The following is a 14,856-nucleotide window of genomic DNA, read 5'->3' on the forward strand; positions in this document are numbered from 1 at the left end:
CGAGACCAGTAAACGTCGTTATAATAGACAAAGAAAACTGACTGTAAAAACGTTAAGGCAAGATTCAAACCCAGGAACAATTTTTCTATACATATATATATATATATATATATATATATATATATATATATATATATATATCTGCTACAAAACAGTTCTTAATTGACCCTTGAACTTGCATGATGTCACTTTGATCAAACTGAACGGATTGTAATTTACTTGCATTTAAGGGCTTTTTGTTTCTCTTAGCCGACTAAAATGTGTTTACCTATTTTAAATCTCAAATAGGTGAAATACTGCCACTGCATTTTTCAATCTCAAGTATTTGGAGTCTTGAAAAGTTGTTGAAAAGTTTTCGTTTTCGTTTCCCTTTTATTTTGTTTGATTGTTTGTACACTGGGACAGTGAGACACTTCCTCTTTGTGTTTTCCTCTGGACACAGAAAATGATTGTACTCCTAAACGTGTCTGTGTGTCGATCTGTCCGTCGGTATATCTGTAGACTAAAGTTATGGAGCTCGCAATTCAAAAGTGACAGTATAAAATGTGACCAAGTTAGAAATGCGGAATGCTGGGTTAAATCTTGTACTTGTGGCTTGCATATTTAAGAAAATTTTTCGTCATTACAATTTTTCATATATTTCAGATTTCCAAATTATGACACCTATGAATTATTACTTTGATGTTTGGTACGTATGAATGTAGGCAAAACCTCCTTTGCATTTGTGCAAATTTGCATAAATTTAAACTTGCACATGAGTAATTTTTAAAACTATTTTTCTCGCCAAAAGTATTCTCTCATAGAAATCAGTCGTCCAATATGTCCCAATCTTGGTTGTAGGGTCTTTTTGAAAAATCTTGCTCATTACATTTTATTCTTTTGTTTTTTTATCATCAAAACTGTATCACACTGAGGCCATTGACATTGTACGCTTATTCTCTTTGTGGAAAAACTTGGTACACACACACACACATGCACACACAAATAAACACAAACACAACGTATGAGCCTCGAGAGAATTGAAAACGGAACATGGTCGTTTCAATATTTATCGTTATACTTCAACCGTATTATAGCATTATATAGCTAACTGTCTCACTAGTATATTTCACTCCTCGTATCAGTGTACTCCGTTGAAATAATGAAAATGACAATTTTGCAGCAACGTACAGGGCCATTAATTTCTCTGTTACACTGACAAACGATGAAAACGTTTCGTTGAGTGTGTAACAGAAATGTGTATAATCATTCTACTTCTTTAATTATCCCATTTATTCTTTATATATATATATATATATATATATATATATATATATATATATATATATATATATATATATATATATATATATATTCGTTTGTAGGATATTACACACGTACCAATCTTCTGGTTCAAATAGTTTATTATAACAGCACAACGTTTCGTCCTAAAAGTAGGACTTCCTCAGGTGCTACAGATCAAAAAGTTTCAACACGGAGTAAGTCACAGTGATATTTAACGTACAAAAGTTACATGTCGGAGAAAATACTAAGTGACAGTATGGTGAAAATACAGGAGTTGTTTCTTACCTATTTGAATGGCTCAGATGTTGAATGGCAATTGGGAGAATGTTTGAATGTGTATTTATAGTGTGGCTGGGAGGGCGCTAGTGTTGGAATTTGAATAAAGACAATGGGAGTAGCTAGCTGTGAATATTTAGGCCGTCAGGTGTTAATGTCTTTAATTTGGAAATCCACAAGGATTCCAGCTTTTTTCGAAGCGGGTCGTCCATTTTATTGATTTTCACAATGCCAACTATTGAAACGTCTTGGATTGTGTGTTGATCTGAATTGAAATGGAGCGCTACTGGCATGTTTGAGTTACGACGGATGGTGGACAGATGGTTATTGAATCTTAATCGAAATTCTGTTTTGGTCTCTCCTACGTACTGTTTTTTGCATTTATTACAGGTTATAAGATATATTATGTTTTTAGACTTGCATGTGATGTTTTTGTGTAATAGTGTGAACTGTATTATTTGAGTGGCTATGGAAACTGGTGGCATTTGTCGAATGTTTACAGATGTTGCAGCCCCTGGTTGAGCCACATTTGTAGAAACCTGCTGGTGCATCGGACTGTTGTAGTTCACTGTGAACTAATAGATCTCGCAGGTTTCTACTACGGCGGTGTGCTACGATTGGAGTTTCAGCGATGGCACATTTACAACGGGGTGATTTTTGTAATATATTGAAGTAATATATTAAACTTCAATATATTACAAAAATCACCCCGTTGTAAATGTGCCATCGCTGAAACTCCAATCGTAGCACACCGCCGTAGTAGAAACCTGCGAGATCTATTAGTTCACAGTGAACTACAACAGTCCGATGCACCAGCAGGTTTCTACAAATGTGGCTCAACCAGGGGCTGCAACATCTGTAAACATTCGACAAATGCCACCAGTTTCCATAGCCACTCAAATAATACAGTTCACACTATTACACAAAACATCACATGCAAGTCTAAAAACATAATATATCTTATAACCTGTAATAAATGCAAAAAACAGTACGTAGGAGAGACCAAAACAGAATTTCGATTAAGATTCAATAACCATCTGTCCACCATCCGTCGTAACTCAAACATGCCAGTAGCGCTCCATTTCAATTCAGATCAACACACAATCCAAGACGTTTCAATAGTTGGCATTGTGAAAATCAATAAAATGGACGACCCGCTTCGAAAAAAGCTGGAATCCTTGTGGATTTCCAAATTAAAGACATTAACACCTGACGGCCTAAATATTCACAGCTAGCTACTCCCATTGTCTTTATTCAAATTCCAACACTAGCGCCCTCCCAGCCACACTATAAATACACATTCAACATTCTCCCAATTGCCATTCAACATCTGAGCCATTCAAATAGGTAAGAAACAACTCCTGTATTTTCACCATACTGTCACTTAGTATTTTCTCCGATATGTAACTTTTGTACGTTAAATATCACTGTGACTTACTCCGTGTTGAAACTTTTTGATCTGTAGCACCTGAGGAAGTCCTACTTTTAGGACGAAACATTGTGCTGTTATAATAAACTATTTGAACCAGAAGATTGGTACGTGTGTAATATCCTACAAACGAATTTATCATAACCACGCCACCGACAACACTGGGGACAACCTGAAAAACCACAGTCGAACATATATATATATATATTATATATATTATATATATATATATATATATTATATATATATTCTCAGTTGCTACATATTATACATTATATATATTCTCTTTAGCTTATATATATATTAGTTTTCTACATATTATATGATATATATATATATATATATATATATATATATATATTACTTGTTACTAGGTACGTTTAAGACATATTCAAATTTACCGCGGCAAATAATATTAAATGTCTGGTTATGCATGTCATGTTGTACTTTGATATCAGAGGAGACGATATCCACAGAAATGGAAAGTAGTGTTTATCTTCTTTCAGATCGTGTAATAAGGCCCGGAAGCACAGCTTTGGCCTCTATGGAAAAACGGATCCGCATTACAAATCAATGTGTAGTAACGCACGATGAAAACGTCATGCATATATAATTAGAGATATCGGTATTAATGATCATGGATATTACAATGCTTATAGCTTATTGCTTATTTTCATCAACAGATGTAACACCCAATTACACATGGTCCTGTAGCTTTTTTGCAATACCATTTATACTTGGGAAAGCTTGAAGTGTTTGAAGGCCTGGTTGACAATACCTGTCATTTCACTGATTATCCATTCAGATTGGCTGGTCTGTACAAAGTGCAAATCTTCGATCAAAACGCAATCGTGAAATAACCAGTATCCTTCATTGAATTTATTAACTAGGGCAACACTAGCTGTAACTTTTGCTGTGTTTTATTTTTGGTTTGCTCTGTAGAGAACTGTTTTTTTAACTGTCCCTAAAATCATGTAATATGCCGAAACGCTTAATACCTCAAGTTGATACAGTTTTCAAAATTTAGACAAAATATATTGTATACTAAGCTATATATAACAAAAGAGACGAAATAAAATTTCCCTCCTTGTAATATACCATCAGCTCCAGAGTTTGATTTTTACACTTCACAACTCCTGAGGTGCGGTAGAGTGTCACCGTATGAGGACTTCGAGTGAGGCTTAGCTTTCAAAGCACAACATCCTGTGAGACAGGGATTATAACAAAGTAGATTAGTTAGATTATTTAAGAAGTTATAAAGTAGATACAGAGAAGCGATATCAAAATATGACACTGCTCTTTCTCAAGTGATGAGTGACAGTATTCCTTGCCTTGACCATGGACGTAGAAAAAAGTACCATACACTGATTAGGCCAAAAATATAATAGTTTTGTTTCTGGTCATGGCAAAAATGATGCGGCGACGCGATTTTTTTTTTCATTTTTTTAAAATTCTTGGTTGAATTTGATACATTTTCCTTTTTTCCATAGGGGCAAATGAAAAACAGAAAAAAAAAATAATTGACTTGCACACTTTGAAGTGATGCAGGCGGTGACCAGAAACAAATCTATTTTTGGCCTTATTGGTAAGTCTTGAATGATTTCCAAATCATGACAAATACTCGATAGCTGAGTATCTAGGGTTTGCTGACCATAAAGTTTTTGACATGAACATTCAGCTATTATGTTCCTACTCGTCTCAGTATTTATCGTCTCCACAAAGCGCTACTATAGTATTTCAACATTCTCCGGCTCTTGAAACGTCACCAAACGCCTTTATTTGTCGTGACATCGGTCACAACCTTGACCGCAGAAACAGTGCACTATTATCATGCAAATTACGATTCGATGCCAGTACCGTCCGCGACGGCCTTGGGTCAGGGCCCCCGGCTTGCGACCTAGATTCTGTCAAAAGAGTACTTTCCGATATGCAAACACACCACGTAGGTGCTGAAACCATTCCCCGGGCCGAATATTTCGTGGGGACAAGAATACACTGTAAAAAACTTTCAATGACACATGACCCGAGGTCTAGCAGTAAGACAGCAGGCTTGACGCCTGAATAATCGAACGTGAAGGTATTGTGTGGCCTTGAAATTCCTAAAAAATCAGGTATTTTAGCGAAGGTGTCATTAAAGGAGTTCAGACATTGATAGGTTACGGGCAGAAATCCTGATTCTATTTCTAGGAATGTCACATTTCAATTCAATCCCCCACCCCCAGCTTCCGCCATGGATGCAACTTATTGTGAGCGCCTTCCAGTTTTTATACAATACGCTCGAACAGACAAGCAAACTGAGGCTATCCTGTTTATGGTTGTAATTACAAACTGGCCACTTCACGGCAGAAAAAATAATGCAATATTACTTTATTATGACGTAAAATATTAAGCAAATAAAGATTTGCTTCTGATCTTTGACATTCAGCAAAAATGATATGACCCACTATACTATACATTGTTGTCTGTGAGAAAGCTGTGAAATGTTTTTTTCAATATTAAATATGTTTCAATATGAAACTAGCAATATCTGTCCATTTATAGACTTTTATCTATTGATATAAATAAACTTGATTAGAATAGGTTGGTTACAAATACATATATGTGTACAAGAAATTTGATATTGGAACTTCACCGCAAATGTTGAATCGTTATACATATTAGCTTATGGGAAAACTCTTGATATTTTTTTACAATGCAAAACTAGCTGAATCTATGCTTTTACAAACAATTCCCGATTAGGAGTGTTTGAAAGTGCATGCGCAGATGTGAGCAACGAATATGATATTAGAATTTCACCCAAAAATATTAATTCACTTCCCATGGTAGTCTATGGGTAAACTATGAAACATTTTCCCTTAAACAAACTTGAAATATCTGTGCATTTAAATGTATACATGTTGTTAAATAAGACTTTTAGGTTGCAATAAGTTTCTTGACAAACAATAATAGTTCTCTCTTAACAGTTAAAAGCCAAATTATAAAGTTTATAACTGTTGTCCCTATTTATTTTGAATAGCTGATTGTACGTCAAGTAGTTGATGGAGTTGTTTATTGTGAAAATGTGTTTTCTTTTCCATCGACCTGTAACCTGGTATAAAAGTGATTGTTTGTAAAGGTTGAAAAATGTCCCCTGAAAATTCAAAAATCAAATGAGAAATTACACGTCATATTATTGATATGGATTGTGATAAGCAGGGGAGGGTCACTTTTTTGTACATGAAAATTGAGAAGGGTCATTTATTTGCTTGCAAAAACTTTTTAAGGGTCACTAAATTTTTGCACGTCGTCATTTTGAAAAACACCTACATGTGTACCCCCTGTAATTTTTATCCACTTCCTAATATATGATTGACATTCTCACTTTGCCCCTAGATCCGGCCGTAAAAATACAGAAAATACAAAGTAAACTTAAGATGCAATACTTGTCAGAGTTCTAAAGCAATGAATTGTATTATCACGTGGTGCCCGCTCATTTATCCGTCTTGTACAAACTGTTTTTTTCGGGTGAAAATTTTGAGATTCGAGTCGACATACTTGCGTCAGCACCAGATTGAACAGCAAAATAGATGTGTTCCTCCGTGTGAATACCACAAACTCAGTGTGCCATATGCTTCGGAATATACAAGTATCTGGACTCCGAAATTTCCTCTCTCAAGGCAGAATATCAACAGTGCTGCTAAGTCAATGAGGTTGAAAGAAATACTATAGGCCATATACAGTTGTTTTATCGGCCACGGTGGCAACGCAATGGATGGACCTGACATCTATCAAAACATCTTTGTTTGTCGATCAACAAGCAAAATTGACCGAAATTTCTGCCGAGAAACAGAGCTGATGCAATATCCATCAGAACCCTAACTAAATAATACAACGCGAAATAGGCGTCCGGGTTCAGTAAAGTTCACAAGCAGGTACGCAGACGTAAATATCATAGAAACAAGTGAACAGATACTTTTTTCCTCGTTCTTGACATGCTTGCACGTTCCTCACGGCTGAAAAGGCGATAGTGTTCTGTTCTGATTTTGCGCAGTCGAGGAAAACTGTGTGGTTTATTGTCCCACCAGTGTGTGCAAGCACAACTTTATCGGTAAACACCGTGATTTGCAGGTCGGAAGGTTACTGCAGTGATCATGAACAAATTCATTGTTATGGTAAACTAAGCTCCTGCTTCTCATGTTGGCTGCTCTTGTTTGACTTACGACGAAGACAGTCTGAGAACAGTCTCAGCTTTATGAATACCAAAAGCGACATTGTGTATGAGAAAAGAAAGGTCATTGCAACGACCTTTGAAGCATTCTGGTACCAGCATTGGAATAGAAAGTCTGTATACAGGTAAACAATTAACACTTTCGATTTTCTCTGGGGGTCAGTTTTGGGAATTTCGTCTAGATATTTCTTCACTACTTGTCGAGTAGAAATTAGAAGATTCGTTCTTCCGGACATAATCAGCAAATCATTCACAGCGAGGACGCGATCAAAGGAAATCACGGTAATGCTGCTCTTAACACTTATCTCGACGGAAGGGGCCGGCCATGCGCATCACCGATGACAAAATGGTAAACAGTCACCGCATTTCCTTGGATAGTGAACACTTGCGGTAATAGGTGAACGACAATGTAGAAGCAATGTGTAAATGGAGGTAGCAGAAACGGAACGGAAATGTGAGCATCTGAAGACGGTATAGATTCTGAATCATACGTACAATTCAAAAGAGTTTGTCCATTTCTCTCGAAAGATAATCGATGTTATGAAATCAGAAATAAACATGGCGCTTTAGATTGTTAGATTTCGCTAAAATGCAGTCATTACAGAGAGTTTTTGCTTTGTACTCTTATATTTCACAATCTATTATCAGGTGTTCTAAGGTGTATTTCTCAAGTATGTATGTATATATATATATATATATATATATATATATATATATATATATATATATATATATATATATATATATATATATATATATATATATATTTATATATATATATATAATCCGTGGCAAAACGCGTCCAACAGTTATTCCTTTTGAATACAAAGAAATGAAAACAAGGAAACTGCTATCATATACTGTTTTTCAGCTTTTGTTGAAGAAGTGAAAAATACATGTAAGTGCCTTTTTCATGTTTTTGCTTTTCTCTCCTGTATACTTATTAACGAAACAGGGAGCCCTGCTTTCTGCAGAGTGGTCTAAGTGCGTCCATTCATTTTACGAATTTTACAACAAAACGCAAAAGTGACAGTTGCAAGGATATTTTAGCTTCTCTTTATAACGCTCATTCTCATGGGGGCGTACTTATCAACTCAAGAGTTCGTTATATAACGTGGACCAGTTTGTTATTGTTCATAGTTGGTAGGTTCGTGCATGATTATTTATAGTTTTGAGTATTTCTTTTGTAATAATGTTAAATTGCCATGGCAACCTTTCTTGGAAGCTCTGATTCAGTAATCGTATACGGCTACCTTCACAGCAAATGCTTATATCAACAGTTGTCACACTCGACAGTGCAAAAAATGAAATGTAGCTGCTTTAACTATCAATCAGTAAAATACAACTAAAGTATTGTTTCCTTGCTCTGGAATCATATTCTATTGGCCGTAATTCCTGCAACTCAAAGCGAATTGCTCTCGGTACAATATTTCGACTGAATCAGTGGACCTGTATAGTCATCGCACTCTTCACGATCACACAACAGCTGATGAAGGCTGAGTGATTCAGTCGAAATATTCTACCGAACGCAATTCGCTCTGAGTTACAGGAATTATGGCAAATATAATCAGTAAAATTATTTAGGTTTGTGTTGATACCTTCCCCTTTATTTTGACTGCGGCCCTTTCCTTAATCTGACATAAACTAAGTTACATGTTGCCAGATGGAAGAACTCGCGCAAAGTTTCCTGCAAAAAGCGATGCAGACAATCATAGGAAGTAGTGATTTTATTCGACACCGAATTTAGATTCGGTTTCGGATTCGGTTTTGAGTTCGAGGGACTGATCGTAACTTTACAATTCCAACTATATTTTCTACTATTTCTAGTCATTTAATGCCCTTTTTGTCATTAAAATATGATTAAACTGTACAGCGTGGCTGTATATTAAGTATGTATTATGGAGTATAAATAATGCCAGTATATCTTCATAAAAATGAATTTTTCGGATAAATTAGAAAATAGTGCATTTTCCTATAATTTCGTTAAAAGGGCGCTTTGCTTTGGCAAAACATAATCAGAGCTTCCAAGAAAGGTTGCCATGGCAAATCGACATAATTATAAAAGAAATTCATTGGAATTATAAATAAGTATGCACAAACCTATCCAATATGAACAATAACAAACTGGTCCATGTTATATAACGAACTCTTGAGTTGATAAATTACGCCCCCATGAGAACGCGCGTCTTAAAAAGAAGCTAAAATGTCTCTGCGCTGTCAATTTTGCGTTATGTTTCAAAATTCGTAAAATGAATGGACGCACTTAGACCACTCTGTAGAAAATAGGGCTCCCTGTTTCGTTAATAAGTATACAGGAGAGAAAAGAAAAAACATGAAAAAGGAACTTACATGTACTTTTCACTTCTTCAACAAAAGCTGAAAAACAGTATATGATAGCAGTTTCCTTGTTTTCATTTCTTTGTATCCAAAAGGAATAACTGTTGGACGCGTTTTGCCACGGATTATATATATATATATATATATATATATATATATATATATATATATATATATATATATTATATATATATATATATATATATATATTGCCAAAGAAATAGGACGTACGTAACAATTTGATACCTGTATGGATCGCGAGGCCTATTACTCATAATAATTCATTTTTCTAGAGCGATTTTCTAGGATTAAAGTATCAAATTTCTTTGCAATAAAAATACAACGATCACAAAAAATACAATGATTATAAAAGTACAACAGTAGAAATGCACTGAGGAACACTCGACAATGTCAATGCCACAAGATAAAACAACATACATAGCGCTTTAGATCAGAGAGTACTTAACCGAGTCTATTTTTCTGTCTCAGTGATATTAACTAAAACTCTCTCTCTCTCTCTCTCTCTCTCTCTCTCTCTCTCTCTCTCTCTCTCTCTCTCTCTCTCTCTCTCTCTCATCAAAATGGGTAAAACACAAGGGCAACAGAATAACCTTCCTATCAAAATATTTTCAAAGTAATATCAACACTTATCAATCGACATCTATGGCTGACAGTAACATTGCACCGTGTGAAAGTAAAAATTGTGTGTTAAGTATTGTTACCAGCGTAATTATCACAGCTCTTGTGTCAGTGATTTTCTTCGTGCTCTTTTTTATCCATTACTTGAGACGCCATCAATCAGAAACTTTGTGGAAAGAAAATGAAGAAGAGGGAAGTGTCTCTAAGACGACCCCAAATGCTCATAGTCAAGTGACTGAATCCAGCAGATCACGGCCTATTCGACGCGGCCGTGACAATGGCGCGTTCCGGGTGGATGACGTCTCTGATGGGGCAGGGACGATCTCAATAGATGTAAAAGGTCATAACCACAACAAGAGGCTGTCTGGTTACGTTAATTTGGACGATATCAAACGTGAAATTGTGGGGCTCGAGAACCTTAGGAAAGAAGAGCAGTACAATAAACAGTACGGCATACGGAATAAAGCAGGCAACAGTGGAATTCCATCGACTACGACATTGCCAGAAAACACGGACGATCCGAAGGTCGGCGCGAATGACGATGGTCATGAAGCAGCCCCCAGCGTAGATCATGCTGACCGTGCGATCACTGCGCACGGCCGGGTGGATACTCGAGTTAATAGCGCTTCAAAAGTGAGAGAGCTGAATAAGTTTGGGACGACAAACTCGGACAGTTCGAGTCGCAGGCATTTCTCAACGTCGCAATCAGATGCCCCAATGGATCAAGGAGCCAGGTTAGGGAATCAACAAATGCAGTCCGTGCAGACTTCTGTCGTGTCACTGGATTGGCCAGACGAGGATTACCTTGAATTACAAATTGATCAAGAACCTGGAGAGTACATGAAGTTGGACCGCAATTCCATGAAAATCGAAGATGAAGCGTCATGTCCACAGTCAAGCGTCAAATTTAAGCGCCAGAGACTTCTCAGCGCGAAAAACTCACATGGAATTGTCATTCAAGAGACCGAGATAAAGAGCTCCATCGCGGATCAAACATCCAATCAAGCACCCGTGGACATCAACACACGCCGCAGAGACCCAGTTGGCAACTTGACATCGGGAGATACGCCAGTTCTTGCAAGGGAAGAACGAGAAAGTCAAACAGTTCCAAAAAGTCGAAGCACCTCAACCAAAAAAACTGTCACAGAAAATACAGACTTGAAACAAAAAAGTATTGTGGAGATAATTGGTATGTATGAAGGCTCTGGTCATGATTCAAATCACAGTAAGAACAAAACAGAGAACGATGTCACTCCGGAGTGGAAACCACCATCGCAAAGTGGGCGCCATTCCAGAGGGGATGCGCCGGTCTTCAACACTGCAGAAAGCCAATCTTCTCTTGAATCTGACGCTCAGAGCAAAGTTTCTGCTTCAAAAATGGGGTCACACGAAATCGCGAACCAGACCACTTCAACGGAGACTGGCCATGGTGTAAAAGCGCCAGAATTTGGAGTTACCCAACAGGAAAGCAGGGAAGTTACAAATTTTGAAAGCAAATCGCCTGAAGACCAGCCACTTCAAGGTCAACAGAAGATAAAAGACACGGTCCATGATGATAATGAATCGCTCAACGATAAGCAAAGCCAGGCGAAAGAGCAATCGCGTCGGAGAAACTTGAAAGGAACAGTAGACACGGATTTAAAGGCCGTGAACGTCGCAGCTTTAATAGGTGATTTCGCTAATAAGTCCGACGACAATCACCATGGTGATCACGGATTGGACCACTCAAAAGACGTCAGCACTGTGACCAATCAGGAGGCTGTGACGTCACACCAAAAGTCGCGTTCCATGAGTAGAATCGAATCAATGAACACCACTTATGCGAGCAACCTGCAGAAGGGTAAATATTCAAGACCTAGAAGCATAATAATCATAGACAAAGACAAGCTAACTCAAAAAACAGGATCTCAGTATGAAGTGCCTTAGAGAATGGTCCGCTTAATTTGAATAGTCAAATATTCGGAAAACTCTGGGAAACAGAAAATGCCACTGCAAATTTTGCATGTTTTCTGCATCTTAAAAAAACCTTAAGACGATTTGAAAGTATAACAGTAATAAGCAGATCCTTCAACTTTGGGAAACACCCCAATTCTTGGGACGCCAGACAATATTCAAAGTCTCAGTCTGTAGGGGTGAAGAAAACATCTGAGGCCACAATACTGGATAATCCGATACATTATCAGTAGAAATTGGGAATGACTTCGCAAAATTCTAGTATAGTCTTATATCATACCAATATGTTGAAACTCGATCCGATTGGCCGATACTTGAAAAAACAGTCAGTGCTATATTCGTAATATTGTATAATTGGAACAGGCACGAGCTCTCAGCTGAAAAAAATTGCCTTTTTGACGTTTAACGTCAGAATTCCATTTTAATATTATGATGCAATAGCATTAAACCACTTCTGCAACAGGTATACCACTCTGTTTTGACCAGTTCACTCCATACATGCACTCGCTATCGCCCCTGCACATATATCTGGTCAAAATCTTGTGTTATAACCGTCGCTGGGTGTGGTTTATTGCTTAAAATGCATCATTCTGAGGCTGTTCGCACGCTTTTAGCTGGAGCAACACAAACATTTTCAGGTAGAGAAAAAGTCCGGTCACAGAGTTGATCGAATTGGACGACCCCTTATATAAATCCTATATCATCTAGTTACCTCCTCGACAATGTGTTTTAATATTTCGGTAAACGAAGAAATGGGAATACGATTTCATATAACATGACCTACGATACGTGAAATATGCCGGTATGGTTATTCCAACCTATGAGCAACGTCAAATAAAATGGGGGAAATTATGAAAATATGAAAAACAAATTGCATTCGTAGAATCGACGAACCAGCAAATTGTTCCATATCTCTGCAACAGTGTAAGGAATTGCAATGAAATGAAGACGCATCGTTACACCGGACTTCCAGAGCATATGTCAAATTAGGTAAAATGAAAATTTAACATATTAATATAATCGTAATATTTCTAGTTACATAACGTCTTAATTTAAAAGTATTCCAACTTTTTTTTGCTCTTATTTAGTCACGCACACGAAGTGTGCTTTCCATATAAAATGTTCATCAATTATCACTCCGATAAATGATGCGTGTCATGCGGGTCTCATGGATTATACTGTTTCTTACTGATAGAACACCTTTGGCAAATAACAATTTTCGATTGCAGTGGAAAATTACATATCTTGTTTTCGAATTATATTTATCAGCAATATACGCATCACACTAACGTGCAACATCCCTAAAAATAATTGGATTAATTCGGTAAATCATTATTTAGATAAGGAACAAAGTATAATTACCAAGCCCTGTCCGACACCACAGAGCAACTATACTTTTTCAAACGTTCCTAAATCTGCAAATAAATATTTTATTTTTATTTTTCGGATAATGTGTAAACCAGGGAAGCGGGTTTTCCCTTACAGCATAGTGTAGGAGTTTGATATGAGTATGTTATGATCTATGGTATCAAATGTCTTTGTAAAGTCATAAAAATTCCAGTGGCTGAATTTCATTTCGCTGAATGAAATTGTTAACCATGACTTTTATGATTAACTTTGAACTTATCGGTTGACATTTTCATTTTCATTCGAAAATAAATCCTAAAATATGGCAATGAACCTGGTAAGTGGTCAGAAATATCCCCTATAACTGTATCCATGCAAATGGAACGTTTGTATAAATGTGGCCAATAACCGTTTGAGTGGCACCAGTAATTCTTGTTCAAGTAGAAATAATTTGTTATAAATTTAAACAGTGCATCGTATTGTAAAATTAATTCCGCCCTCCGCATTTGTCACATTTCAGGTGATCAATATTGAAATATACAAGAAGAATACAATATTTTTATCTAGTTTTACGATAAACGTTTGGTTTCTGTCGACAACCTCTGACAATACTGACTCGGAGTGGTCAACATTGTATGACAGATCGTTATACATGTAGTAGACAGATTTGTGGATGCAAGCAGCAGCGGCACCCCCTCCCTTTCCGGTTGCGCGACATTGAGACCCCAGAGTTGTAATAGTCTTGACTGAACAAATAACTGTTGTCAATTTTCCAAGTTTCTGTGATTCCTATGATTTGAAATTTAGTTTATAACACCTCTTCATACAGTAAATGGAAGTCATCAACATTTCTGTTCGAGGAGCTCACATTTACATGTATGAGAAACAGTAAATATGTAGGTCTCTCAACCAAACCATAGGGGTAATAGCACAGCTAGCACACTGACACAAAATTAATTCTAGGTATAAAAAGGCAAATTCATGAAAAAGCAGACAAATCACATCTCGAAATTCGCACTGTCAGAAATTTAAACAATATTCATGATATTGGTTTCGTTGTACGTGACAGTGGATTTGACTCTCCATAAAAAACATATTTCTTAGAGCCTTTCACTTTTCATTTACCTGTCTCAGTAGATTATGTTTGTATCGAATGTTGTTTTCACTTATGTAGATGTTGTTCTAGACAGTTAATCCCATCATGTCTGTTGTAGCGTTCTTGACTTTTTCTCTCTCTCAGTGTATATCTTGTGTCAATTTTTTCTGTTGGTGAACCTAGTGATGATTGGCCGCGGTCTCGGCCTAGTAGCGGCATGTCATTCATTCGTGTGATACTTGTGTACATCTTCAGTGGTTATGCTCACATCGACTTTGCTCAGACTCC

The 14,856-nt window shown here is 36.8% G+C and overlaps 1 protein-coding gene across 1 annotated transcript; it reads left to right on the top strand.

Annotated features, from left to right (window-relative positions):
• The first annotated feature begins 7,035 nt into the window (after positions 1–7,035).
• On the top strand, positions 7,036–14,043 carry LOC139131409 (uncharacterized). Its single transcript, XM_070697435.1, has 2 exons — positions 7,036–7,321; positions 10,131–14,043. The coding sequence occupies exon 2, from the start codon at positions 10,197–10,199 to the stop codon at positions 12,096–12,098; it is 1,902 nt and encodes a 633-aa protein (XP_070553536.1). The 5' UTR covers positions 7,036–7,321; positions 10,131–10,196; the 3' UTR covers positions 12,099–14,043.
• The last annotated feature ends 813 nt before the right edge of the window (positions 14,044–14,856 follow it).

This window comes from Ptychodera flava, chromosome 4 (assembly GCF_041260155.1).
Source record: "Ptychodera flava strain L36383 chromosome 4, AS_Pfla_20210202, whole genome shotgun sequence".
In the NCBI taxonomy this organism is placed as follows: domain Eukaryota; kingdom Metazoa; phylum Hemichordata; class Enteropneusta; family Ptychoderidae; genus Ptychodera; species Ptychodera flava.